Here is a 27,313-nt window from a genome sequence, read left to right on the forward strand (position 1 = left end):
AATTCAGTTTCTTAAATATTGAAAGTGAGGGGAGGAAGAGGACTGCAGAAGTCACATAGGAGACACTATAGGTTTTGGTTCCTTTGCAGCTATGGCCCCTAACATTTTAAAAGGAGGAAAATAAAACAAAACAAAACACTTCATTAAATGTTGATGAGGCTGGAAGGTAGAATGGGGAGGAAGAAGATAATTAAAATTATACTCAGACTGTAAGATGTGGGCGAGACCATCTTTCTATTATGCACATGACTGGGGCTCCTAAGTGCTACCAAACTACAAATAAATAATAATAATAATAATAATAATAATAATAACAATAATTAATAAAAAAGTAAAATACAAAATTCTCCTGTGACTCAGGGTCCCCTTGGTGCCAACTGGCAGAGAACACAGGGAGTGCATAAAGTTTTACAGGGATTCCCTAGGTCAGATCAGATAAGATCTGTATACTAATTCACCAAAGGGTGGCATGTGAGGTCTCTACCAAGAGCCTGTAGCCCACTGCTCACAATAATCATTGTGAAATGTATGTATGGATAATATGTAAGGAGTCGTATATCTATACCAAAAATTATGTTCTTTAGGTTTGCATTAAGACAGGACACCAGGAGGTCATTTTGAGTGCCTTCAATTTTGAGTGCCCAACTTGAAGTATCTTAAGTTGAGCCTATTTTCAGAGGGTGGATGCTCAGTGCTGCTTCTCTGAGCAATTGCACATTCCATTCTTCTTCAGGTGCGTGCATGCCCTGTGTACTAAAGTCAGATATGTTTTCCCATAGTGGTGCCCGTCCAGGCAGCACATGTGCCCTCCACAAACTCATTCTCCCAGCCAAAAATATAAAAGGTGGAGCCACCCTGACTCCCCTAAAGTTCCTTCTCACTGCCCATGGTTGGTAGTTGGAATGGGTTTTGTGTCTTGCCACACAACTCTTCCTTTTTCTCTCAGAATTTATCAAAACTTTGTAATTAGTTGCGAGTGTCAGTTATAGTGTGTAGTTGAGTGGTACTTGTTTGTAATTTTTTTGATTTTTACTTTGGGGGTTTGGGGATTTTTATTTGTTCCTGGAGTCCTTGATGCCTGGTACCAGGGTTTGCCCAAGCATAAATCCTTGGGATTTAAGCTCTGTTCTGGCTGTAGGAAATCTATGTCAGTTAGTGATCCTCATTGCCACTGCCTAAAGTGCCCAAGGGAGGGTCACGTCAGGGATAAGTGCCATATCTGCAGTGTTTTCAAACACAGAACCCAGAAGTCAAGAGAGGTAAGGCTCCAGTGCTTCCTTACTGAGTCTGTGCTGTGCCCTTTATCGTAGCACAGCTATTCAGTTCACTGCTGTGTGTTCACCACTCATCCAGGAGTAAAAAGAAAAGGAGGACTTGTGGCACCTTAGAGACTAACCAATTTATTAGAGCATAAGCTTTCGTGAGCTACAGCTCACTTCCTCAGATGCCACGATATGCATCTGAGGAAGTGAGCTGTAGCTCACGAAAGCTTATGCTCTAATAAATTGGTTAGTCTCTAAGGTGCCACAAGTCCTCCTTTTCTTTTTGCGAATACAGACTAACACGGCTGTTACTCTGAAACCTGTCATCCAGGAGTGCATCTCCAGACATTGCAGATTCCCTTCATAAGAAGGATCCCAGGAAAAGTCATCATTCTCCCTCCCCGGTACCATCGAAAAGGCAGACGTCATCTGACATAGCACAGTCTTCAAAGCCTAGGAAGTCTTCCTCAAAGAAGGCTTGATCTCCTGCAGAATCTTCCAGGAGTAAATCGAATACGGAGGTTAGGCAGTCCTTATTACCACTGTTACTACTTTGACTCTCAGTGAAGAGTCATTGACTCAGGCACCAGCTTTTGTATTTTCTGAGACCAACTCCATTGCCTGGGCCTGCCAAAGCCTCAAGTTTTTCCTTGAATGCTGCTATCCATCTGACACTCTTGGTACTGATGACACTACAGGCATATGCAGAGGACAAGGACCTCTTCTGCATCTTGATGCCAGACTCACCACTACTTCAAAAGGTAGATGTTTCACCACCCCTCTGCTTCTTCAGTGCAAGGACTGGTACTTTCTATGTCTACAGCTGAGGCTTACTCAGCACCAATTTTGCTGCATCAGCCATTGATACTGATAACTCCTAAGAAGATTTTGATGCCTCTCCAGAGCAGATGTGTGATACCGTGAGTGGGAAAGCCCCCGATGCTTCTCCCAGTACCAGCACTGGAAACTGGTCCAAATCTCTGATCCCTTAAGCACTACCCAGGACTGCACCTCAGTGGTGATCAGATTACTCCTACTCCTCTTTGGAGTTGGAGGTAAGATCTTATATGTACAGATTTTATTATAGAAGATCATGAGGTTCACATTCACCATCCTCATGGAGATTGTGATCTTGGCACTGACGGTCTTATAGGAGTAGAACTATAGACAGAATAGTATAGGGTGCTTTTTAACTGGGATCTGGTGCCTTATCAATGGCTATATTGGAACCCCCGAGGCATGCCTTCAGTGTCTTGAACAGCTTTTCCAGTGGTTTGTCTATTCCAGTCACTTCCAGGTGTAAACAGACCTCTCTGAGTAGGGTTATTGTGTTATAATTTGAAATACATCTGAGGGTCACCCCATTCAAAAAAGACTGACCAAGATTTAGTAATGGTCTATCACTGAGGTGGTATAATTTACGCAGCACGTGAGACCTGGGTGGATGTTACACTGATAAAAGGTTATTTAATGGCACCAAAGATAATACCACTGGTTGTCAAAAAAAAATAACATTATGGGGATTTTATTTAAACCAGAACAAATGGAACTGGATTCCACCTACCTACAATAACATTAAATACATGAAGAATATATATAATAAAAAAGTGTAATGGTTTGAAAATGTATATGTACACACTCATACACACACTATAACTTACTGTTAAGTGTACTTAACTAAATACAACCATCTATCTATCTATCTATCTATCTATCTATCTATCTATCTATCTATCTATCTATCTATCTATCTCTGTATGCACAGCCTATTATCTTATAGTTTGTTTTTTTGCAGTTCAAGGTTCCTCTTTCCCCCAATAGCTTACTGGGTACTGTGTAATGCCCAAGTCAGTCTTTGAGCCTCAGGTGCCTTTCATGACTTCCTGAAGGGATGGACTCAACTCCAGTGGTGCTTGCTTGATGGAGGCGTACGTTAGACCAGAGTGTTGCGGTTCAGTGATGAGACAGAACACAGCTTTATGCAAGCAAACAGGCTGGTCAGCGGAGATGGGCTGTTCTGCCCCCCCTGCCTTCCACCTTCTCCTTTTATTATATTTCTCCCCCTAAGCATTACACACTGCTACACAAAGGAATGTATGACGTTGATTCATATGCTTAGTTACCATCCTCTATCTACTACAATCCTGGTTCTCAGGCCTTGAGCCCAGGCTAAAAAAACCTCCCACAGTTGCTGTCCAAACAATCAAGTTCTCAGGGTTCATATCTAGCCCTTGTCCTTGGATAGAGCAATGTGTGCATTGCTCCTAGGAAACAGTCAGGGTGTGCCCCGCCTGCTTCCAGGTGGAATAGCTAGACATTAACCCTTCATCTCCCCTTTTTTGTTTATTGATAGTTGGCCATCTCATGGTAGCCGCCAATTTGTTTTGTCATGCTATTTAACTCCCAGACAGACAAGGACATAACCTGGGGAGCTTTCCAGGGCAAAAATTTTACAAAGTCTTAACAAGAAAGGAATACATTGTACACAGCAGCAACAAAAAATAAGCCCAATGATTACAAACACAAAATAACCAAAAACTTAACATCTGCAATATAATCATCTAAAAGGGGTACACTTCTTTTACTACAATTGTAACCAGCAAAAGGCAATATAAATATCATTCTACTAAGACAGCAAAGGGTGCCATCACTTAAATTTGCAGGAATATAATTAAAGGTGCATGAACCACAAGTAAAAACCCATCCTGATGGTAGGATGATATGGCCATAATTATATAAAACATTAACAGCATGGGAACAATTTAAAAGGGATTGAGAAATTTTTTGACAGCCCAATGGCACCTTTGTACTAGTGCAGTTAACTACACGCGCACAGGTGACATTGTGAGCCCCGGCCGGGTACGGTGTGTGAAGGGATATAGCCGTGCGAGGCAGAATATAGTTGGCCGGGCCCCAATTAGCCATGCTAGAGTACTGGGAGAAAAGATTAGCATAAGCAAAGAGCAGTATCTTATTCTCCTTCGGACTTGTAACGGGGGAGGCGCTTCCGAGCCAACCCCTACAGAAAATAGCAGGCACAAAAGGCACACAATCATCACAGAATTAGCAGTGATTTGGGCGAGAATCGCCACAAACAAAGTCTTAGGAGTTTCTGGCTGCTGATCTGCTGCCAGTTTTCGTTGAGCCGTGGCGACCAACGCTTTTACTGCTCCCCCTGTCACGGGCTGGCTTGGGACGTTACGCCTCCTCCGTTTCCGTCCCGCCGTTGTCGACTCGGGGGGCAACGCGGTCTCCTCCAAGGTCAGCTGAAACTCTGGTATGGGATTCGACAGCCCCTGGTGCCATGCCATGTTGTTTAAGTGCTGGTCGCACGCACCGGGCTGGAACCCACAACGGTCCTGCAGGGAGAGACACAGCAGCATATCCCCGACCCCAAGTGATTAGAGGTGCTGGGCCCAGCCACTGTGGATCGGGCAGCTGACGGTAAAAGACACGCGGTCTTTCCAGTACCTCAGATTTGTGAAAATGCCGATCCGCAGGGGTCTGCTGATCTGCATTCAGTGTTAAATTATTTAAAGTAAACAAGAGAATATACATCTGTTGTTGAATGTCTCCTAAGGTTCGGAGACGCAGCTCCCCTTGTTTTAATTGTTTATCTAGCAAGGTTTTGAGTGTGCGATTGGCACGTTCACCAATGGCTTGGCCCGTGGAATTATAAGGGATTCCGTGTTTAAGATGGACGTCCCAGCGGGCACAAAAGGTGGAGAGGGCTGCAGAGCAGTAGGCTGGGGCATTATCTGTTTTAATTTGGCAAGGGCAACCCATAACAGAAAAGCAGGCCAGCAAATAGTGAATAACTTTGTTAGTGGCTTCCCCATGTTGTGGGGTTGCCCAAAGGAAGCCTGAATAAGTATCAACAGAAACATGTAAAAATGAATAGGGGCGGAATTGTGGTACATGAGTAACATCCATTTGCCACAGCTGATTTGCTGCGGTACCTCGGGGGTTAACGGCATAAGAAAAAGTAGGAGCAGCAGCAGCACAGTGGGGGCAGGAACGAACAATGGAACGTGCATGATCAGCAGGAATGTGAAACTGCCGGGCCAAAACAGAGGCAAACTGATGAAAAAAGGCATGGCTTTCAATGGGGTCAGAAAAAAGGGAATTTACCTGACCACGCAACGCGCAATTGGCGCGTGCATTGCCCTCAGTGAGTGGCCCAGGCAGAGGGGTATGACTGCGAATATGAGCAACAAAGTAAGGGAAATGACGAATGGCAAGAAGACGCGCTGTGAGACGGCGAGTGAGACAACGTCGATCCAAAGCCTCCTCCACCCCGAGTTTGATCCTCGGCAGCTGGCACCTGATAGGGGACTAAAATCAATTGTGCAATTGACCGTCCACGCGGGAGCGACTGTGGAAGATGAGTCCACACCTGAACCTTAATAATGCCAGTGTAATCAGCATCAATGACCCCTGGAATGACAAAAAAGCCCTGTTTCCCAGCATGTGAGCGAGGGAGAGCAAGACCTACAAAGCCGGCAGGGAGAGGTCCCGTCACCTGTGTAGGTATGGCACAGACCTCCCCTGGCAGCTGAAAGTCAGTGTCCTCCTGCATGATCAAATCAAGCCCTGCACTTCCAGCAGTCGCTGCCCTCATAGAGTCTACGGATTCCAAGGCAGAGGAGCGATTGCCTGAGTAGGAAACACCCCCGTTTGGCCCTGGGTTCGGGGGGGACCCGTCGCGCGGTTTCCCGACCCGCTACGACACTGATTAGCCCAGTGATAACCTTTCCCACACTTGGGGCACTTCTTTGAGGGTCGGGCTGGTGCCTTAGATGAGCGGCACTCCCGCTGAAAATGACCCTCCTTTCCACAGCGGTAACAGCGCTTCCCCTCCTTCCCAGTTTTTCTGAGGGTGGCAGCCAGAACTCCAGCCTTGTGGGCTTGTGTGCCAATGTTCTGGCACGCCCGCAGCATGTCTGAGAGCTCTAAAATACCAGAGACTTGTGCTGCCTGGAGAGCACGGCGGCAATCCTCATTTGCATTTTCAACTGCCAATTTTAACAGGAGCTCGTGAGCTGCCTCAGTGTTATCCACCTGTCGGAGGATAGCCTCCTGCAATCTGTTGGTTAAATCCAAAAAGGACTCTAAGGCACCCTGACGGATACTGACAAAGCTTTTGGTAGGCTTGCCTGAATCCGGGACCTTCTTGAAAGCATGCTGGGCACAGGTGGAAATAATGGGGAAGACAGCCTGAGGGAGTTGAGACTGCATCCCAATAGTAGCAAACTGGCCCTCCCCTGCCAAATGCTCATAAATGATACCTTGCTCTCTATATACCTGGGCTTGGCGTTCTGCCATCTGCCGATACTCACTAAGCCAAATAACATACTGACTGGGTGACAACATCATGCGCAGCAGCGTTTTCCAATCCTCAGGGATTAGGGAGTACCCAGCACCCATCCCTTCAATGAGACCACGCACAAAGGTGCTAGTCAGGCCAAATTCACGAATTGCTTTCTTTACCTCTCTAACCACCGAGTATGGCAGAGTGGTCCAGGTGCCCACGGGGTTGCCCTGGTCATCATTCTGCCAGGTCACCGGGCAAACGGAGACCAGATCAGCCAGCTCCTCTGCTGTAAGATCTGATCGAGCTTTCGCTGCGTGAACCATTTGTTGCACCAGCGAAAGCTTCTGAGCAGATGCAGATGACTCTCCAGGGGGCCCCATGGGGGGAGGGTGATCACACACCGGCTCCGGTGGGGAAGGCCAGGGAGGCGGTGGTAATAGAGGCACTGGGGGCGAAGCAGGGGGAGGGATGGCTGCAGGAGCGGACGGGGGTGGCAGGATCGGCAGCTCCTCTGTTGGGGCTGGAGAGGGCCTTTCCGAGGCGACACGCTGTGTCGCATCGCCAGGAGGGGGGATGGCTGCAGGGGTGGACGGGGGCGGCGAGAGCACCAGCCTCGCGAGGGAGGGTCTGTCCGAGGCGACACGCTGTACCACGTCGCGGCAGAGGTGCCAGGCATGTAAAGCCTGCACGGGTGCCCGAGGCTCTTTGTGCAATGTCTGGCCCAATCGCTCCCAGTCCGCTAGCTTAAGGCTTCCAGCTTCAGGATACCACGGGCACTTGGCACGCACCTCCTGTAGCAGGAGAGTGAGTTCTCGAGCCGGGCAGTCATGCTGAGCCTTACGCAGCAAATACTGCAGCTCATTGCGGTGTTGCACTAGCAAAGCAGAGAGGGAGCTTCCCATACTTACCACAATGAAAAATACTCACCGGGATCCACGAAGTGGATGAGTGACGCATCTGAAACCCTTGCCGGGCGAGGTGAGTGCTGAGGGCCCCACGTTTGGGCGCCAGTTGTTGCGGTTCAGTGATGAGACAGAACACAGCTTTATGCAAGCAAACAGGCTGGTCAGCGGAGATGGGCTGTTCTGCCCCCCCTGCCTTCCACCTTCTCCTTTTATTATATTTCTCCCCCTAAGCATTACACACTGCTACACAAAGGAATGTATGACGTTGATTCATATGCTTAGTTACCATCCTCTATCTACTACAATCCTGGTTCTCAGGCCTTGAGCCCAGGCTAAAAAAACCTCCCACAGTTGCTGTCCAAACAATCAAGTTCTCAGGGTTCATATCTAGCCCTTGTCCTTGGATAGAGCAATGTGTGCATTGCTCCTAGGAAACAGTCAGGGTGTGCCCCGCCTGCTTCCAGGTGGAATAGCTAGACATTAACCCTTCACCAGAGCCATGGGATCTGAAAGGCTTTTGGTTCCCCTGTTCCATATCTCCGGGACCACATAAATCAATGATAGGACATGCCCAGAGCTGATGCTCAGGAACAAACAGGAACAGATGCTTAGAAACATGCCACCAAACATGGACTGACTTGACTAGCCAGCCTTAAAGTAAAGGAGCCTTAAAGTAAAGGGTTTAAAAGAGAACTGGATAAATTCATGGAGGTTAAGTCCATTAATGGCTGTTAGCCAGGATGGGTTAAGGAATGGTGTCCTCAGCCTCTGTGGAGATGGATGGCAGAAGAGAGATCACTTGATCATTACCTGTTAGGTTCACTCCCTCTGGGGCACCTGGCATTGGCCACTGTCGGTAGACAGGATATTGGGCTGGCTGGACCTTTGGTCTGACCCAGTATGGCCATTCTTATGTTCTTATGAGCCCTCTTCTGCATGTCTGTCTGTGCTGCTCAACCTCTATCTCTTCACTGATTCATGGTCTCTCTCAGACCTGGTTTCCCTCTGTCCCTCTGGATGCCCTCCTCCTCCTGTCCCTCTGGCCAACCTTACTCCCTCCCCCTTTTTCTCTCTCTTTCAGTCTCCTCCCCTGTGTACCTCTGTTCCTCCACCATCACCCTCTTCCCCTCCAATTGTCATTCCCCCTCCCTCTGAGGAGAGAGGCCATCTCCTCTCACTTTCTCAGAGGGAGGGCCTACCTCCACTCCATAGAAAGATGCCCAGTACCAATCCCTGGACCAGCCTCAGTACCAGTCAGGTGCTGGATGTGATACTGAGTATAGCAGATCCATCTGACTAGGACATAAGGCATCCACCTGTACAGGACAAGCCGTACAATCACCACTCAACACATCATTGTCCTGTCCTGCTCAGGCAAATGTCAGAATCATCATGACTGGTTCCTGGTGATTGTAAAACCTACCAGGAACTGTTTAAAAGTGTGGATAATTTTCTAGTATCCAGGTTAAAACAGTGCAGGAAAATCCACATAAATTAGCGGATACCATACACATCTCAGAGCCCGGTAGACTGGCTCAACCAATTAATGAATCCATCAAGAGCCCACAAAAATATTCTGGCAAACACCTTCATATATTCCACTCATGGCTAAGAGAACAGGGAGGAGATACTACTTTTCTTCACATGCCACCTCAGGATCTTTGGTGGTGGCTACAGTCAACAAAAAGTCTAGACAAGGGCATTCCAAGTGTACCCCCAAAGATGATGATGATCATAAAAAAGTGATCTGTTTGGTAGAAAAGTTTGTTTGACCTTGGGGGTTATAATTTAGAATTGCAAACAATGAGGATCTTGTAGCCAGATATGATTTTTCTATTTGGGACAATTTGTCTAAATTCACAGACAAACTACCAAATGAGGCCCAACAAGCATATCAAGCCATGCTTAGTGAGGGTTGTCTGGTGTCCAGACCCTTCAGATTGCTTTGGATAAAGCAGAATCTGTAGCACAAGCAATGGCAATCACAATTACAATGCATTGCTCCTCTTGGTAGCAATTGGCTGGGATACCAGTGGAGGTCCAGCAGATGACTGAAGACATTCTGTTTGATGAGCTTCTTTTGTTTACTGGGAAAATGGATGAAGTGCTAAAAAAGAAAAGAAAAAAGAAAAACACAACACACACACATACTCTAGGGCAGCCCTTACATTTCTGGGCATGAATAACAAGCTCCTAAGAAGAAGCAGTTTCATCTTCAAACTCAGAAGAGGTATCCTTTTTACTCTGTAAGACAGTCTGAGCACATGAAGAGGCATCATACATACCAAAGAAGGAGCCCACTACTTCCTTCTCCTGCTTCAGCCTTGTTGAGACTGCCCACAGCAACTAAGCAGTCTATCTAGCACCAGAGTTGAGGCCAGCGAACCACCTTGTTGGTATCTATTGTTACCTGTCCCTTCCTTTGGCAACAGGTTGGCCCACTCCCTTGGTGCTTGGACCCAAATGACAATTGATGATTGGATGCTAAGCACTCTGGGATTGGGTTATACCCGGCAGTTTGTTGCTGTCCTCCCAACCCCCCTTTCCTGTCCCTTTTCAGGGATCAACCTCATGAAACTGTTCTCATTCAAGAAATGGCATCAGTTTTATATTCAGGGGCCATAGAAGAGAGACCTCCTCAGCCTCAGGCCAAGGGATTTTATTCTCAATATTTTCTCATTCCAAAAGACCAAGGGAGGCCTCAGAGACATTCTGGATCTGCAAAATTTGAACAAAGACATAAAAAGATACAGTTTTGTGTGATCACCCTAGCCTCCATCATTGGGTCCTTAGATGTCAGAGACTGATCCCTTGAATTAAAGGACACAACTTCTATGTGGCCAACCAACCAAGCCACAGATTGCTTTAAAGGTTTATTTTGGTGAATATGCATTATCAATTCCCAGTCCTTCCCTTCGGTCTGTCTTCACAAATTGCATGGCAGTGGTCACTGCACATCTCAGAAGGACCAGTGTACCAACTAGTTGGTCTGAGGGTCCTGGGCATCAAATGGAGGTCAGTGTTGGGAAGATTCAGTGCCTTTTTCATTCTCTGGGCCTATTGATCAACAAGGACAAGTAAGTGATTTTTTGGTGAAGAGGATTGAATTTATAGGAACAATTCTCAACTCCAGTTGTTCGAGAGCATATTTATCTGAGGCCAGATTTTAGGGAATATTGGATCTGTGCAAAGATCTCAAGTGTTGTACAACTTGTACAACACTAAGGAATTGCTTGAGAGTTCTACGACAAGACAGCTTGCACATATGTGACACAGCATTCCAGACTTCATGTCAGAGGCATACAAGATTGGCTGAAGTTTATATATTGTTCTTCTCGTCATCCACTGGACTTGCTGACTCTGTTCCTGCAAGTGTCTTGTCATCTCTAGATTGGTGTATAGACCCTGCCAATGTATGAGAAAGGGTCCCAATTTCTCTGACTTTGCCCTCCATGACCCTGGTCCTGGATGTCTCATTTCTGGGATGGGGAGCTCACCTGCTGCCCCTCCAGAGGCAGGGACTTTGGTTGGATCAACAATTTTCTCTCCACATAAATGTTTGAGAACTTTGAGTGATTCAACTGGCATGTCGCCTTCACCTTCTGCAAATCAAAGGCTATATTGTGCAAGTGGCCATGGACAACATGGCTGCTATGTTCTAATTGAACAGACAGGGATGGACCAGGTTAGATTGCCTTTGTCAAGAAGCCATAGATCTCCAGAATTTTTTGCATCAAAAAATGCCCTGAACTTCAAAACCTTTCCCAGGTATTCAGAACCATCTGGTGGATCATCCCAGCAGGACATTCATGTAAGGCACATTCATGTAAATCACAGCTGGGTTGGAATATGCATGTCAGGGACGGTAGTCACTGAGCAGGAGTCAAAGAAATCACAAGAGCCAGGTTCAGTAAGTGTGAGTTGGAGTTAGAGATCGGCTAGGGTCAGAGACCAGAGATAGTACCAGGCTAGACCCAGGAGGCAAGACTAAGGACCAGAGACAAGCTGGGATTGGAGACCGGGAGACAAATTGAAGTCTGGACTAGCAGCAGATCAAAGCCTTTGTGATTGCCCAGATAACTTCCTGGGGCAACGCTGGGTTAAATAGGGTGTTTGGCAAATCAGAGGACCACAGGGTACTGTCACTCTGGCTCCCTTGGGTGGTACTTCCTGCAGCACTTACTCTCAACAGTGCTCCCTGGCTGTGGCTCTGCAAGGCCTACCAGTGGCACTGTGGGAATGTAAGCTATCCCAGGCTCTGCAAACTAGGGTTCAAGTCCATGAATCCTTACAATACAGCATGAGTCATGAATGTGTGACGGGTTGGATCACAGAAACCCCCTTGGGAACTGCCAATTGATGTGTCGAGACTACTTCTGCCCCTGCTTTCCTGCCCTGGCAGCTTGGGACTTCAGTGCACTGCCTGGTTTGAGCCAGACTCGCTAGCCTGCTGAAAACCCAGCCCCAAGTCTGAACCATGTCCCCTAACAGCTCTAGGCTTAATTGAAAGCATCTTAAGAAGTGTTCCTGTCTTTAACACTCAGATGCTCAACTCCCAATGGGATCCAAACCCCCAAATAAATCCGTTTTACCCTGTATAATACAGGGTAAATTCATAAATTGTTCACCCTCTATAACACTGATAGAGAGGTATGCACAGCTCTTTGCACCCCCCTCCCCCCACCCCGGTATTAATACATAGTCTGGGTTAATTAAGTAAAAAGTGATTTTATTAAATATAGAAAGTAAGACTTAAGTGGTTCCAATTAATAGCAGACAGAACAAAGTGAATTACCAAGCAAAACAAAATAAAATCTGCAAGTCTATGCCTAATACAGTAAGACAACTGAATACAGATAAAACCTCACCCTCAGAGGAGTTCCAGTAAGCTTCCTTTTACAAACTAATCTCCTTCTAGTCTGAGTCCAGCAATCACTCACACCCCCTGGAGTTACTGTCATTTTTTCCAGTTTCTTTCAGGTATCCTTGGGGGTGGAGAGGCTATCTCTTTAGCCAGCTGAAGACAAAATGGAGGGATTCCCCAGGGGTTTAAATAGACTTTTCTCTTGTGGGTGGATACCCCTCCCTCCCCCCGTGTAGAATTACAGCTACAAGATGGAGTTTTGGAGTCACATGTGCAAGCCACATGCCCATGCATGACTCAGAACTTACAGGTAGCAGCCATGGTTTACATGCTACCTTGCACATCCTCATGTAGACTTTTTATGTGGATTGGAGCCTTCCAAGATCCATTGTCCGTTAAGTGCTTCTTGACTGGGCACTTAATTTGCACATTCCTTTCTCAAGAAGCTGACCAAATGCCTTACTAAGGCTACTTAAAAATCAAGCAAGTACACAGCCAATATTCATAACTTTGAATACAAAAATGATACATGCATACAGATAGGATGACTAGATTCAGTAGATCATAACCTGTACAGAGATATGTCATATGGCATATGTAGCATAAAACATATTCCAGTTATGTCATATATACATTCATAAGCATATTCCCATAAAGCCTTATGGGGTGCACCGTCACAGAATGGTCCCTCTGGACAGAGGTCGTCAAATCCATCTTCTTCACTTGGGGAATATCAGAGATTGGTTTTCTATGTGACTGAACAGGGAAGTGTTACACATTCTTTTCTGGGAAGGTCACAGCCTAGGATCTGTCTCAGATGCATTCCTTCTGACATGGAAGGACAAGTTGCTGTACTCCTGTTCCCTGGATTCAAACATATTATGCAAGCTCAGGCAGGATGCCATACTAATACTGATAACATCAGCCTAGCTGAGGTTGCATTTTTTCTCAGATCTCCTGATGTCTTCACTAATGACCCAATAGCACTATCTGAAGTCACCCATATAAGTTCGCAGAACCATGATCAGATGCTGCATCTCACCCTCCCACCCTTCCTCTGACAGCTTGGATGCTCCATGGTTGACACCTCAAAAGGCTAAGTGTTCTGTAGAGGTTCAGACGTACCATTAAATAGTAGAAAACCATCTATTAGGTACTCTTACTTGATGAAATGGAGATGTTTCTCTATATGGTTACAACAGTGCAAATTTCTACCCAGCTTATCCCAGACTATTTACTTCACCCAAAGGAGAAATGACTTCCCATAAGGCCCTTGAGGATATGCTTGGTGATAATTTCTGCTTTCCATCCTCCTATAGAGGGAAAAACTGTATTTTCTAGCCCAATGACTGTGTAATTTCTAAAGGGACTAGGCTTGCTTTTTCCACCTGTGAGAGATCCTACATTCCCTTGTGACTTAAACTTGGTCGTGCCATGATTAGTAGATCTGCCTTTTGACTGTATCGCTACTGGTTCATTGTTGCATCTCTCCCTGATGGTAACATTCTTGGTAGCCAGGAGAGTAGGAGAATTTTGAGCATTGTTGCAGACTGCCCCCCTCCCTCGTATACGATCTTCTTTAAGGACAAGGTTTATTTATGACCCTGTTCCAAATTTCTGACTAAGGTGGTTTTGGATTTATACCTTAACTAGCCTGTCTATTTAACAATCTTTTTTCCAAAGCCTCACTCTCATAGGAATGAGGAAAAGTTCCATACTTTCGACGTTTGCAGGAGATTAGCCTTGTACTTGGGCAAGACTAAACCATTTAGAATGTCCCCTCAGCTATTTGTTACCTTCTCTGACAGGATGAAGGACAACCTGTCTCTTTGCAGAGAATATCATCCTGGATCTTATCCTGCATATCTCTGCATCACTAAGTTTTCTAAACCAGAGGGGATTTTAGCACATTCTAGAAGATCACAAGCAGCATCAGCTGCATTCTTGGGTCATGTGCCCGTCAATGACATTTGCAGAGCTGCAGCTTGCTCATAAATACATATATTCGTTAGTCATTATGCTATCTCTTAAGCTTTGAGAGCTGATGCCAAATTTGGGAGAGTGGTGTTGCAATCTTTGCTCAAGGGACTACAAAGCTCTCCTTTCCAAACTCGTTGTGAGTTATTTAAAGGGGAGTTGACAGAAGAAAAAAACCCCGTTATTTATCTGCTCTCCAGCAGTTGTTCTTCAAGAAGTGTTGCACATGTCCGTTCCACAACCCACCCTTCTTCCTCTCTATGTTGGAGTCTATACTTCCTGGATTCTGGTGTGAAGGAAGTGAAAGGGGGCCAGGGCTTCTCTGACCTTATACCTTCAGCTGAGACCACTAGCATCCAGAGAGTGCATGCATCGCCCTAATGGGCACTGCTGTGGGGAAAAATTCTCTGGGTTCGGTGCACTGGGTGTGCACAGGCCCGAAGTGTAATGGAATGTGCAACACACCTCAAAGAAAAGCAGTTACAGAACAGGTAAGTGACTATTCTTGTCTAAAAGTCAGGTCATTCTACAGGCGTGTCCAGATGAGTGTTCAAAAATCACGAAGTCACTTTTGAACATTTACGCTCCTATTCTTTAGGTACTTGCCTGAAGCAATGGCACAAAGACAATCTTCTACCAAAAAGAGAACATATAAATATGTACTAAATACAAATTACTCTTGTCTACTGAAATGGCAACATCTGATTTTTTTTCATGTCATACTAATATAATGAAACAGACTGGCTGTCTTGAATGCAATGGAATAACTTGAAATAGAAATAATATTAAATGAATGGCAGTGGCATCAGGTTATAGCAAATGAATCATAATTACAGCCCTGTGTTTTTTTTTGTTTGCTTGTTCTGTTTTTTGCAAATGTGAAATAACAACATGAAATAAAATGAAAACCAATGTATAAAACAAATTTAAAAACTCAACCGGCAGCAGCTACTGGCACACAGGTTGCAGCATCACTAACTCAAATTTGACCTGCCTGTACCGCCATTGTTTATGATGGAGGAGCAGCTGGGCCAAGCCTGAATGGCCCTGCGACCCGGTGCATTAGCTGACAATGCTCAGGATGGGGAACTGGACCCACATACGTAGGACAGGAGCCACTGCTGCAGGGTGAGTACTAGGTGGGTTTGCTCTGCCAGCCTCCGCCCCAGCCCTCCCACCCACCTATTCACACACCCTTTGGGTAGAATGGATAAAACAAAATAACATGAAATTCCTCAAAAATAAAATAAAAATTATAAAAACTAATATAGTCACTTCCAATGATTTATATTTAGTCAGGCAGACCCTTTTACTTGTGGAACTCATTGGAGGGTCGGTGTCCATGTTAGTCAATTTATCCTTTGATGAAAAGATCCCTCTGAGCACAGGGGCAGGAAAACTTTTATTTTCTTAAGAAAATTTAAAAATAAAGAAAAGCCAGAACATACTATTTAAAGGATGCTTTATTTTTAATTTGTCAATTTAAAATTGCATCAGATTTTGTTTGGGTAAGCATGAATGCATCCAATTGTATGATTGGAGTCTGGACTGTAACTAAGAAATGGCCAGTTGTGTGCAATGAAATTAGAATTTACTGAATGACAAATCTAAATAGTATATTCTTTAACTAGAAAAAAGTGGAGCTGCATCGTTTTTTTCCAAACTGAGAATAGATTAATATCCTTTGTAATGGTGCAAATTCATCAAATTATGTCATTATTATGAGAGACATTTGTCATTAAATCTGCTACTTGACATGTGAAAGTTCCAGTGTTTATGAAGAGAAACCTGCACATAACTGGAAAATGCAAACATTTTTGCAATTTCTCACAAGAGTTCGACTTTTTTGACCTCTCATTTTTGATTATTTTATGCTTGGCACAGAAAAATGGTTCTGTGTTGTACAAATCAAAGACAGGTAAATGAAATGTGTTTGTTTTCAGTGTTCATTTAAAAATATTAGGTGGACCAAACCAATATTTTCCTTTTCTTTTCTTTTTTTCCTTATACTTAATATTTGTAAAAGTTTCTTGGAAACTTAGCACTCATGAAACTGCCAGATTGGAAGCCGCAGAAACCATAGTCCACTATTTATCTACATATTTCATTGTACGCGTGCTTCCTCTGCCCACCAATTTGGGGGAGAGGTAATGCGAGCTTCACACAAAATTCGTTCCCTGACCTGAGACTGCCATCTAGCTATTTAATAACAGTTATGATGGTGGTCATTATGTGAACACCTGTCCAGTGGAAAATGGACCAAGACCACTACCTCATTTCAAATTAGGCTGCAGCTGATACTAATTATTTTGGATAACTCAGGTTTTGGTACCTTGAAATACTTTAGGGCTAGTTTTCAGAAGTGACAAGCACTCACAGTTCCCATTGACATCACTTGGAGTTGTGGGTGTTTGGCACCAATGAAAATCAGGCTCAAGGTGTTTTCAGGTTGGGCTACCAAAAAGTGAGTACTCCAAACTGGTGGCTATTTTTGAAAATACTATCTCTGGCCATGACTAAACGGGCCAGATGCCATCTTGTGTCCTAATAATGACAGGCATTATGGCGCCTATTCAACATGTGCCTATCCCTGTGTCTGCATTACATTGCCAATTCCTTGAGGCATGAATGCCCTCTGTACTAGATCAATATTAAGTGCTTGTTTGTTGCTGGCTAGGATGTAAATCTACAGTGCTACAGTGTGATGCGTACTAACTGTGTGAATCCTGCTGCCATGCACTGAAAAAAATTCCGTAGTGCAGAACTTTTAGTGCACCACAGCAGGGTCCACACAGACAGTTAGTGCATGGCACATTAGTATGCTGTAGATTTACACTCTAACTTGCCATGCACTAACTTTTCAGATGTGCCCTAATTCATAGATATTAGATGTCTACATGTGGTTGGAAATGAAAACAGAAGTCTATGACTTTGAATGTATTAATTGTAAATTTCAAACATCAGGCAGGGTTTAATAAACATATTTAAAATTATTTAAATGAATATAAGTTAGACCGTTATCAGCCTTGTGTTTTGTCACTGTCAAATAAAACTAATACCTAACCCAAGTATTTTTCCCAAAAAAACGGTAATGCCTTCAAAAGGAAGGTCTTGAATTTAATTTCCTTATATGTTTGCTCCCTGGACATAGATATAAAGATTTGCATCCAAGGCATTCAGAAACTTACCTAGCACTTTTTTGCACAGGGAAAAAGATTCAGGATCTAAAATCTATGTTCTCAATAAAAAGTATATATTCATAACCTCACATGAACAAATACATAGATCTATTAAAAAGGTTTGGGTTTTTTTTTTTATGGGCAGGTGCAACTGATAATATCCTATTCCCCATTATAGATGTAGGAAATAGACATTTAGGCTGGTAATATCCTACCGATGTGTATAAAGGAACAAGAAAACTTTTAATTGTGACTATTGTAGTTTAATCTTTATACCTATGTAATTAGGAACAATTTACCAAGGTTTGTGGTGGATTCTCCATCACTGAACATTTTTAAAATCAAGACTGGATGCTTTTCTAAAAGATATACTGATGTTCTATGGCCTGCGTTATGCAGCAGGTCAAACACATTGATCGCTGTGGTCCCTTCTGGCCTTGAAATCTATGAATTACCATAACGATGCATATCACTGAGTGACTGTATGCTTTTCTGACAGTTCTTGACATGTAAAGGAGGAATAGAAAGATCCTGCATAGTAGTGAAGTGGGATTGGTCCTGCTTTGAGCAGGGGGTTGGATTAGATGACCTCCTGAGGTTCCTTCCAACCCTGATATTCTATGATTCTATGAAGTGCATATATTATTCCTCAATTTACCGTAAGAACCATGTTTTCTTCCACAGCAGAAAATATACCTATGGTATCTAGTGTATATCCTCATGAATTTCCATCATTCCTATATAGTCTGAAAGATGATCACCATTTCCAGCTTGATTGATTTTCAGCGTGAACACTAAACAGAGCTAAATCCCCACTGCTGATCAACACCAAAAAACTCCCATTGATTTCAGCTGGAGTTATGCAGGCAAAAGAAAGATAACTGCAGGTCCTGAAAATTCCAGCTGAATTGCGCATGACTGTTCTGTTCCTGGTTCAAAACTTAATTTTTCCTAAATGTTTTTAATGCTATTAAAATTAAAAGATACTCCACTCTTAGGCTTTCATGCCACAAACACTTATCTACGTGCTTAGCTTTACTCACATACACAGTTCTATTGATGTCACTGAAATTCCACGTCTGAGTAAAGTAAGTATGTCCATAAGTGCAGGATCAGGACGATAATTCATAAATAAAATAAAATGTATCTTTTCAAAGACACGTCTTCATTTCTAAAAGCAACCTTTGCCTCTTATAAGCAGTTATAGAGGAGATTTTTTAAACGTTACAAGGCAAAGCATTGTCTTTTGAAAGAGTTTGTTTTTGTTTTAATTCAATTATTTAAAATGATAGAGAGGACACAATATATAATTCAAACTTGTATATGTCAATAACTGATCAGAATTAGATTTTTTTAAAATTTCAATGCTGTCCAAATTATCCATATTTAAAATATTCATAGGAAATTTACACATTTTATATTTGACACTTGAAGGTTATTGTTTAGCATTCTTTGATCACCTTCATCCTACAGAGCAGGTTTAAATCTGAGTGGTAGTGCTGTACTACCGATTTTTTCTAAAATGTAGGAGTTTTGTGTAATTTACCAAAGATTTGTTTCTTTTCTAATTTATACTTTTTTTTTTTTTTTTTACAGTTCAACAGAAGAGCAGTTTCATTGGCAAACGCAAGGTAAAGTATATCTTGGCCAGATTCTATATCTATGTATATTTCCCCAGTAATATCTATGTTATCCAAAAGAGGACAAAGAATTAGAAGAATCATGGATTTTATGTGCTAGCCTTCATTAAAATTGTTTATTAATTATCCCCATAGAGAAGTGGCAGTAATTGGTGTTGACACAAATGGTTGCAGAACAAGAGACTGTCATGTACAAAGTTTCTGATTGTGATCAGTGTGAAAAAAATCTCAGTAGTTAAACCTGAATTTTTCAATATACTTATCGATAGCAAACACCTTACTTTTAAAGGATGGAGTTTGAAAGTATGGATGTTGGTGCATTTTTCTGGGCCTGCCCATTCCAGCCTCCTTTGAAAATTAGACCTTAAATGTTACCATTCCCTTGATTAGCTGTGAATTTTTAATTGGTTCTATGTCATTGTTTTTCTCTTTTGTATTTTCTTTATATTCTTTAACAATTTTTATAATTTTTATTACAGACGGTCAGAAGGATATAGAGGATGAGCTCACAACTGGTCTCGAGCTGGTGGACTCCTGTATTAGATCACTGCAGGAGTCAGGAATACTTGATCCACAGGACTATTCAACTACTGAAAGTAAGTTTCCAGGAACTTGCCTTTCTTTGTCTGGAGCCCCAGAATCCAGAACTATTATTTGGAGTACTTTATGCTTTTAAAATGAAAGTACATTGTGTCATAATGTTTTTCTCATTTCATCTGTCAACATTGGCAGCAGGCAATATAGATTGAATTATCTGTAAATATGCTTATTACTCACTTCCTTATGTGGATTACAATCGCTCCCAAGCACTTCAGAAGCTATGGACAAAAAGCAGATAGTTCGATAACTGTTACTTTAAGGAATATATCCCTTCATATTGTATGGCTGTGACATCCAAGAAGGTCATATTTAAATATTTCAGTGTCGGTACTAGAAGACTTTTAACCAACAGGATTACAGTATGTAAAGATGCCAAAATAAATTGTATTCTGATTGGGCAAATCATTATGTCTGATGTCACAGTTTCATCACACAGCTATGAACTACTCAATAAGGCTAAAATTTTCAAAAGATTACATGACTCCAAGCAACCCAAGAGATGGCCCTCAGTATGAGTAATGAGCAGATAATGGGCATCCTGACCGATTTCAAAGGTGATGGCTGGACTTATCAAAAGCACCAGAGCACCTCGAGGTGTCTAACAAAGGAGATGGGCTGTGTGCTGAATGGCCAAACTATATTTTCAGACCTGTGCTTTGGGGTAGCTGGGTCCTTTGTCATAACCAGCTGCTTGCAAATTAGTTATGGTTCAGGCCTGCCTTCAACACTTCGGAAACATTGAGGGTAGTCTCCCCAGTTGGGGAGAGAGACAGTTTGGCTGAGGAGCCGGAAGTGGGGAATACGGACTAATTGGGCAAGGAGACTGGGACTGGCAGTTTGAGGGGGAACACTGAGACTGGCAGTGTGAGATTAGATCTTGCTGGGCAATGAGACTTTGACTGGGATGAGTAGCCTGACTGGGATCAGCTAGGTTAGGAGAACCTGACTGGGGTGAGGAACACAGAGGTCGGGGAGGTAACCTTAATTTATTCCCCTTGTGCATATACATTATTATACAGTCTTTCATTACATAACATACTATTTTTCCATGGGCCCCAGTGCACAGGTTGGACTTGCTCTGGGGACGAATTAGGGTTGGAGAATGCAGGAGGGTGTAGTCTGTAGGATCCCAGGTTCAGTTATTGCAGAAGTTGGAAAGTGTGTAGTGAATGAGGCAAGGGACAGAAGGAAGAGAAATGAAGATCTCATGTTTATGGCAACTGAATGCTGCCTGGAAAATTGGATTCTGTCCCTGCCTCTGTGTCAGAGTTTCTGTATGATGCTGAGCAAAATCACTAAAAACCAGACTTTTCACATTTTGTCAGTAATTGTGTGTTCCTCATTTTCTGGAAGTCTGACTTGAGAGCCTGGAGTCTGATTTGCAGGCGCTGTACACTCACAACTGTGACTGAAGTCAATGGCAATTGTGCATATTAAGTGCTATATAATGGTAACTAATCTGAAAAAATCAGATCCTATGTGTCTCAATTTGGGCACTCAAAATTAATGGTTACTTTTTACCTTAATCTCTCTATGCCTCAGTTCCCCATTTGTAAAATTAGGATAATAACAATCCTTTATCTCACAGGGCTGTTGTGAAAATAAATTAATTAATGTTTGTGCAGCACTCAGATATTGTAGTGATGAGTGCCATAGAAAAGCCCATGAAGAAATTAATAATTCTGTATTCAGAGCTGGGTTAGTGTGCAGTAAATAAGGCCAAGGTCAGTGTATTGAACAATGAAGATAAAAGAAAATATTAAATATTAAACCATCCATCCTGTGCACTAAATGAGGCAGGGGTGTTGTAAAAAAATAGTATGTGATCATGTAATTAAAAGCTGTATCATAATGCATACACACATGGAGGCCAATTAAGGTTGCACAGGCACTTTTTAGTACTTGACGTTACAACCTTTATAATGAAAAATATGTATGTCTAGAATACAGTAAAGACCCTGATTGAGGATATATCTGAGGTGCCTTGGCAGTCCCTGATTTTTTGTCAGGCCAGATTTTTGAATTTGCTATATCAGAGGCTGCCCAGGGATGTACCTACTACTGACTTCACTATGTGCTCCTCTGACCTGAATGTATCCAGTAGAACAATCCAGTCTATCAGTGGCTCTTCCTCAGGGAAGGATTAGTATGTCTGTGTTTTGAACAGCCTTTATAATACAGCTTTACACATTCCCTGCTTCCCTCTGAAGCTGTTGTGAGAAGCAGCTACATAGCAGGCAGCCATTGTAATAGACTCCCTAAATCCCAAGATCACTTCACATGTGGTACCTGTGTACTAACAAGTGTAAGCTGTGGAAAAAATGGCTAAGGGGATATGGATATCAGCCATATGAAAGGGGAATCATGTGGGGGAGTAGCTGTATTGGTCATTGATTGTGGTGTTCTGATATTTACCTTTTGCTGATGGGGAGTCTGGATAACTATTTGACTGAGATGTTGGAGTGCAGTGCTCATTTATTTTTTAAAAGTTCCCAGGGTGTTCTAAGGAGGGGACCCACTGGATATAATGTAAGGTATAAAGACTGGCAGATTCAGAACAGTGGTGTTACTCTTGGGAGTTCCTCTGCTGTGGTGTGCCTGGAACAAGGGCACGCAGATCTGAGGGCCTCTCCTGTCCCAACGCCCATCTCCCCATGCCCTCCCACCTCAGTAAACCAATAGTTAACTGAGTCCAGCAAAAACATCTTCTCTGTTTCAGTGCTAGTCCTTGGATCAGTTTGTCATTATGTAGTAAAGCAGTTGAAAATGTAATAATTGGCAGTCATCCTGCACAGGGGCAATCACTGGTCTCTTTCACAGTCCAGCTTGACACTTTGTTGGTGGACACTGTCTCAGGCTCTCACACTGGTGTCCTGTGCATTGACTTTGTTGGCTCTATTCCACACTCCTCTAAAGGTTATGGATGTATCTTGTTATTTGTGGATTCTCTAACTGAACAGAAATCTTTCTCACACAAGTCTGCACAGTTGATGTAGCTGCTGACAGACTGGTTTGCAAATTGGTAATGCAGAATGGGAAAGGTCAGTGCCAGGTTTCTGAGTAAAGAAGCCAGTCTACCAAATTGATCTATCTGGGTTCTAAAATGACCCCCATCTCAGTAGAGTCTGAATGCCTACCGAATATTTATGGATTTAATTCTACAGCATTCCTGTGAGGTAGGCACATAATGATACACTTACTTTTTACAGCTGGAAAACTCAGACACAGAGAGATTAATTGGGTTGCCTGGAGTTACTCAGAAAGGCTGTGGAGTAGCAGAGACTTGAACCCACATCTCCTGAGCTCAAGTCCAGTTCCTTAGCCACAAGAGCACCCTTCCTATCTTTCACATTGCTACAAATCCATCACCACCATCTCACATCAACCCAGATCAGATATGACCTACCAACCCTTCAGGCTTGATCTGTAGACTAAGGTGTATCAGATCCTCCCATGGAGCTGAGCAAGGGCATAAGAACATAAGAATTGCCATACTGAGTCAGACCAATGGTCCATCTAGCTCCGTATCCTGTCTTCCAGCAGTGGTCAATGCCGGGTGCTTCAGAGGGAATGAATACAATAGGCAACCATCAAGTGACCCATCTCCTGTTATCCACTCCCAGCTCTGATAAATAGAGGCTAGGGACATTTGGAGCATAGGGTTGCATCCCTGGCCATACTGGCTAATAGTCTTTGATGGACCTATCCTCCATGAACTTGGCATCCCCTGGCAATGAGTTCCGTAGGTGGACTGTGCATTGTCTGACCCCTAGTTCCTGTGTTATGTGAAGAAGCAAATAACATTTCCTTATTCACTTTCTCCACACCATTCAAAATTGTATAGACCTCTATCGTATCCTCTCTTAGTTGTCTCTTTTCCAAACTGTAAAGTCCCAGTTTTCTTAATGTCTCCTGATATGGAAGCTATTCCACACTCCTAATCATTTTTGTAACCCTTCTCTGTACCTTTTACAATTATATCTTTTTTTAGATGGGGTGACCAGATCTGCAGGCAGTATTCAAGTTGTGGATTTACCACGGATTTATATAGGGACATTATGATATTTTCTTTCTTACTATCTGTCCCTTTCTTAATGGTTCCTAGCATTTTGTTAGCTTTTTTGACTGCTGCTACACATTGAGCAGATGTTTTCAGAGAGTTATCCACAATGACTCCAAGATCTCTTTCTTGAGTGGTAAAAGCTAATATAGATCCCATCATTTTGTAGGTATAGTTGAGATTATGTTTCCCAATGTACATTAGTTTTCATTTATCAACACTGAATTTCATCTGCCATTTTGTTGCCCAATCACTCACTTTTGTGAAATCCCTTTGTACCTCTTCGTAGTCTGCTTTGGACTTAACTATCTTGAGTAATTTTGTATCATCTGCAAATCATCCACTTACCTCTTTTTCCAGATCATTTATGAGTGTGTTGAATGGCATTGGTCCCAGTACAGACCCCTGGGGGACACCATTATTTACCTCTCTCGATTCTGAAAACTGAGCATTCATTCCTACCCTTTGTTTCCTGTCTTCTACTAGCTACTGATCTATGACATCCCTGTTATCCAATGACTGCTTACTTTGCTTAAGAGCCTTTGGTGAGGGACCTTGTCAAAGGCTTTCTGAAAGTCTAAGTACATATATCCACTGGATCATCCTTCTCCACATTTGTTGACCCCCTCAGAGAATTTTAATAGATTGGTGAGGCATGATTTCCCTTTACAAAAGCCATGTTGACTCTTCCTCAACAAATGGTATTCATCTATGTGTCTGATAATTCTCTTCTTGACTATAGTTTCAACCTCTTTGCCTGGGTACTGAAGTTAGGTTTAATGGCTTGTAATTGCCGGAATCACCTCTGGAGCCTTTTTAAAAATTGGAGTCACATTAGCTATCCTCCAGTCATCTGGTACAGAGGCTGATTTGAATAATAGATTACATACCACAGTAAGTAGTTAATAGTAATATTTCTGCAGCCAATCGGTAGGCAACCAATTAGAGCTGATGCATGTGCTCAAGGAGAACTTAGTCCCTCAGCACATGTAATAGGGAAAGCTCCCTTCTGCTCGCCTTTTGAAAACACAGCATCGGTGTGTAACTGCAGCACTCGGTCCTGTGTGTTCAGAGCTAGCTAGGCAGCAGCTGCTCCCTACCAGCTCTGCAGCAGCTGCTGCCTCCTCATTAGCTCCTCCTGCTCCCCTCTCCCAAGGCTAAGGCATGAAGAATTCCAGTTGCTGCCTCTCCCCTCAACCTGGTGGAATGAAGATGCTCCTGCCCTCCCCAGTACCCCAGCAGCTACTCTTTGATTGGAATGAGAGGGGAGCAAGGAATAGGGCCCAAGAGAGCAGCAGGATGGGCCACCTGGCAAAATCACCTATGGTAACGTTAACATTCCTCTTCCCCTTCTACAAGAGCTCAAGTAGCTTCAACAGCTTTCCTGGGTCAAGCTCCTGCTATAGACATCTGCAAGGCTAGCTTTTAGTCCACACATTCACCACCCATTATGTTGTCTCCCAAGCCTCCAGATATGAAGCTGAGTTTGGAAGAGTTGTGTTACATGAGAGCAGGTACGTGCTGAAACCTTCCTCCATGTGGGGCTGTGTGAGAGTGATCTAAAATGAAATGGACATGTGCAAGCATTCAAAGAAGAAAAAGCAATTATGTCCATTTCACGGCCCACCTTCCTTCCCCTCTATACTGGAATCTTTACATGTATTAGCTTCTAGTGTGAGAAGGAAAGGAGTGGGGCAGGGATACTCTGCCCCTTTATGTTCTCCCCAAATGTTAGAAGTGCGTTAAGGACACAGGGACACAGGTGTCACCTGGGTGGGTACCACTGTAGGAAAAAATCTCTGACTCTGGTGCAGTGGTATGCAGACACCTAAAGTGGAATGGACAGATGCAACATAACTTGAAGAATGATAGTTATAGAACAGGTATGTAATTGGTTTTGTGTATGTATGCACCACATGTGAAATTATATTTATATGATATAAAATTATGTGCAGTTATTGTTTTCTAACACATATTGATATGGTTTTCACTTGGCCCACCTTTCCAGCCCTCAAATTGAAGGGATATACCAAGATCTAAACTCCACAGTGTCTTCATTCTGTCAATATTCAATATTAATATCTTATTATAAAGATGATCTCTGCCCTGTATTGGGGAATCATTGAGAATAAAATCCCTACTAATGCAGACATACCAGTTTTGAAAAGCATTCTCTGTTCAACCTTTATTATTTTCTTCCTGTCTCAGAAATTTAATCTGTAGATACTCAAAATGGTCTATAACAAAAAGACTTTATTTACATTGCAGATCAACTAAAGTGTAAACTCTGGTGTGTCAGATGTCTGAAAGGCTAGATGAGATCAAATTTGGTGTCATTGGAGCCAACAGTCTCTTTATTGGTTGTAATTATTTCCTTGTAATCCCCTGCTGTGAGTACCAGGATAATCCAATTGAGTCATCCTTGGCACACACATAGGAGTTTGCTCCTGGTATACACGCACCCTGCTCTAATGAAAACCATATGTTCTTGTTTGAGTATGTGTCACTGTGGATGCCATGGTAGGTGCACATGTGCAGAAGCTCAGTCTTTTGAATATCAGTGTCTGCTACGTGGGTGTACATCCACCCATTCTCTCCTCATATTTCTCTCTGAGGGTTTAAAGGACAAGGAAGCCGCAACCCTCCTTCAGATCTCTCCCACCAACCATGGCAGCGAGTCTGAACCTGGCAAGTGCCCAACTCACTTGTTCATAGCTCCAGCTTAATCTCTCAGAACTCTTCTGATCTGCTGATATTCGACAATCATTAACATTTCGACCTATATGAACTGCATACTGACAGACCATGAACAGGGCTTTTCACCACGGTAAATTCAAAACCTGCAGGTTTCAAGGCCTTCCAATCCTGTGATGGTTTAATTTCTCTGAAGGATAGGCATAGCAGGTGCCTTCTGTCTAGGAGAGCCCCACATACCCTGTAGCGGTTTGGTGTGCCTATCTTTCTCCACAAGAACACGTAAGTCATTGTGCCCTTGACATGGAAGCTAGGTCTGATGCAAAATTCAGGAGACTGGTACATCTGTCTCTGTTTTGACTGTCACAGCTCAATGTCTCCTCCCCACCATACAGAGAGGACACAGCTTCCCATTCACTCACACAGGCACACGCTCAACGAAGAAAGAACAGTTACTTAGCCTTAAGTAACTGTGGTTCTTCAAAATACTGTAGTCCATGTGGATCCCATACCCAGCCTTCAATCCCCACTTTTGGAGTCCTCAGCTAAAGTGTTCTTTGAATTGCAAGGGGACTGTGGGAGGGTCAGGATGACGCTGCCCTTTATGCACTTCTATGGGAGCACAAGGATGCTACTTTGCAAAAGACTCTAATCTCATGCATGCACATGAGGCACGTGTGCACCTACAGTGGGATTACACCATCTCAATAAACCAGTTGCTGTTCGGGTAAATAATTGTTTTCAATCATCTAGGAATATGGAGGATTAATTAGGGATGCGCAAATCAGTTCAGTTCCGGAAACAACGCAAACCTTAGT

The 27,313-nt window shown here is 43.3% G+C and overlaps 1 protein-coding gene across 5 annotated transcripts in view; it reads left to right on the forward strand.

Annotated features, from left to right (window-relative positions):
• The window catches only part of CTNND2 (catenin delta 2), a 1,187,410-nt gene that overhangs the window by 634,585 nt on the left and 525,512 nt on the right, over positions 1 to 27,313 (forward strand). For all 5 annotated transcript variants that reach the window (XM_073332333.1, XM_073332332.1, XM_073332334.1 and 2 more), the window contains 2 exons: positions 19,098 to 19,132; positions 19,621 to 19,737. In XM_073332333.1, the coding sequence (XP_073188434.1) occupies positions 19,098 to 19,132; positions 19,621 to 19,737 (152 nt within the window). The remainder of the gene's footprint in view (positions 1 to 19,097; positions 19,133 to 19,620; positions 19,738 to 27,313) is intronic.

This window comes from Lepidochelys kempii, chromosome 2 (genome assembly GCF_965140265.1).
Source record: "Lepidochelys kempii isolate rLepKem1 chromosome 2, rLepKem1.hap2, whole genome shotgun sequence".
In the NCBI taxonomy this organism is placed as follows: domain Eukaryota; kingdom Metazoa; phylum Chordata; order Testudines; family Cheloniidae; genus Lepidochelys; species Lepidochelys kempii.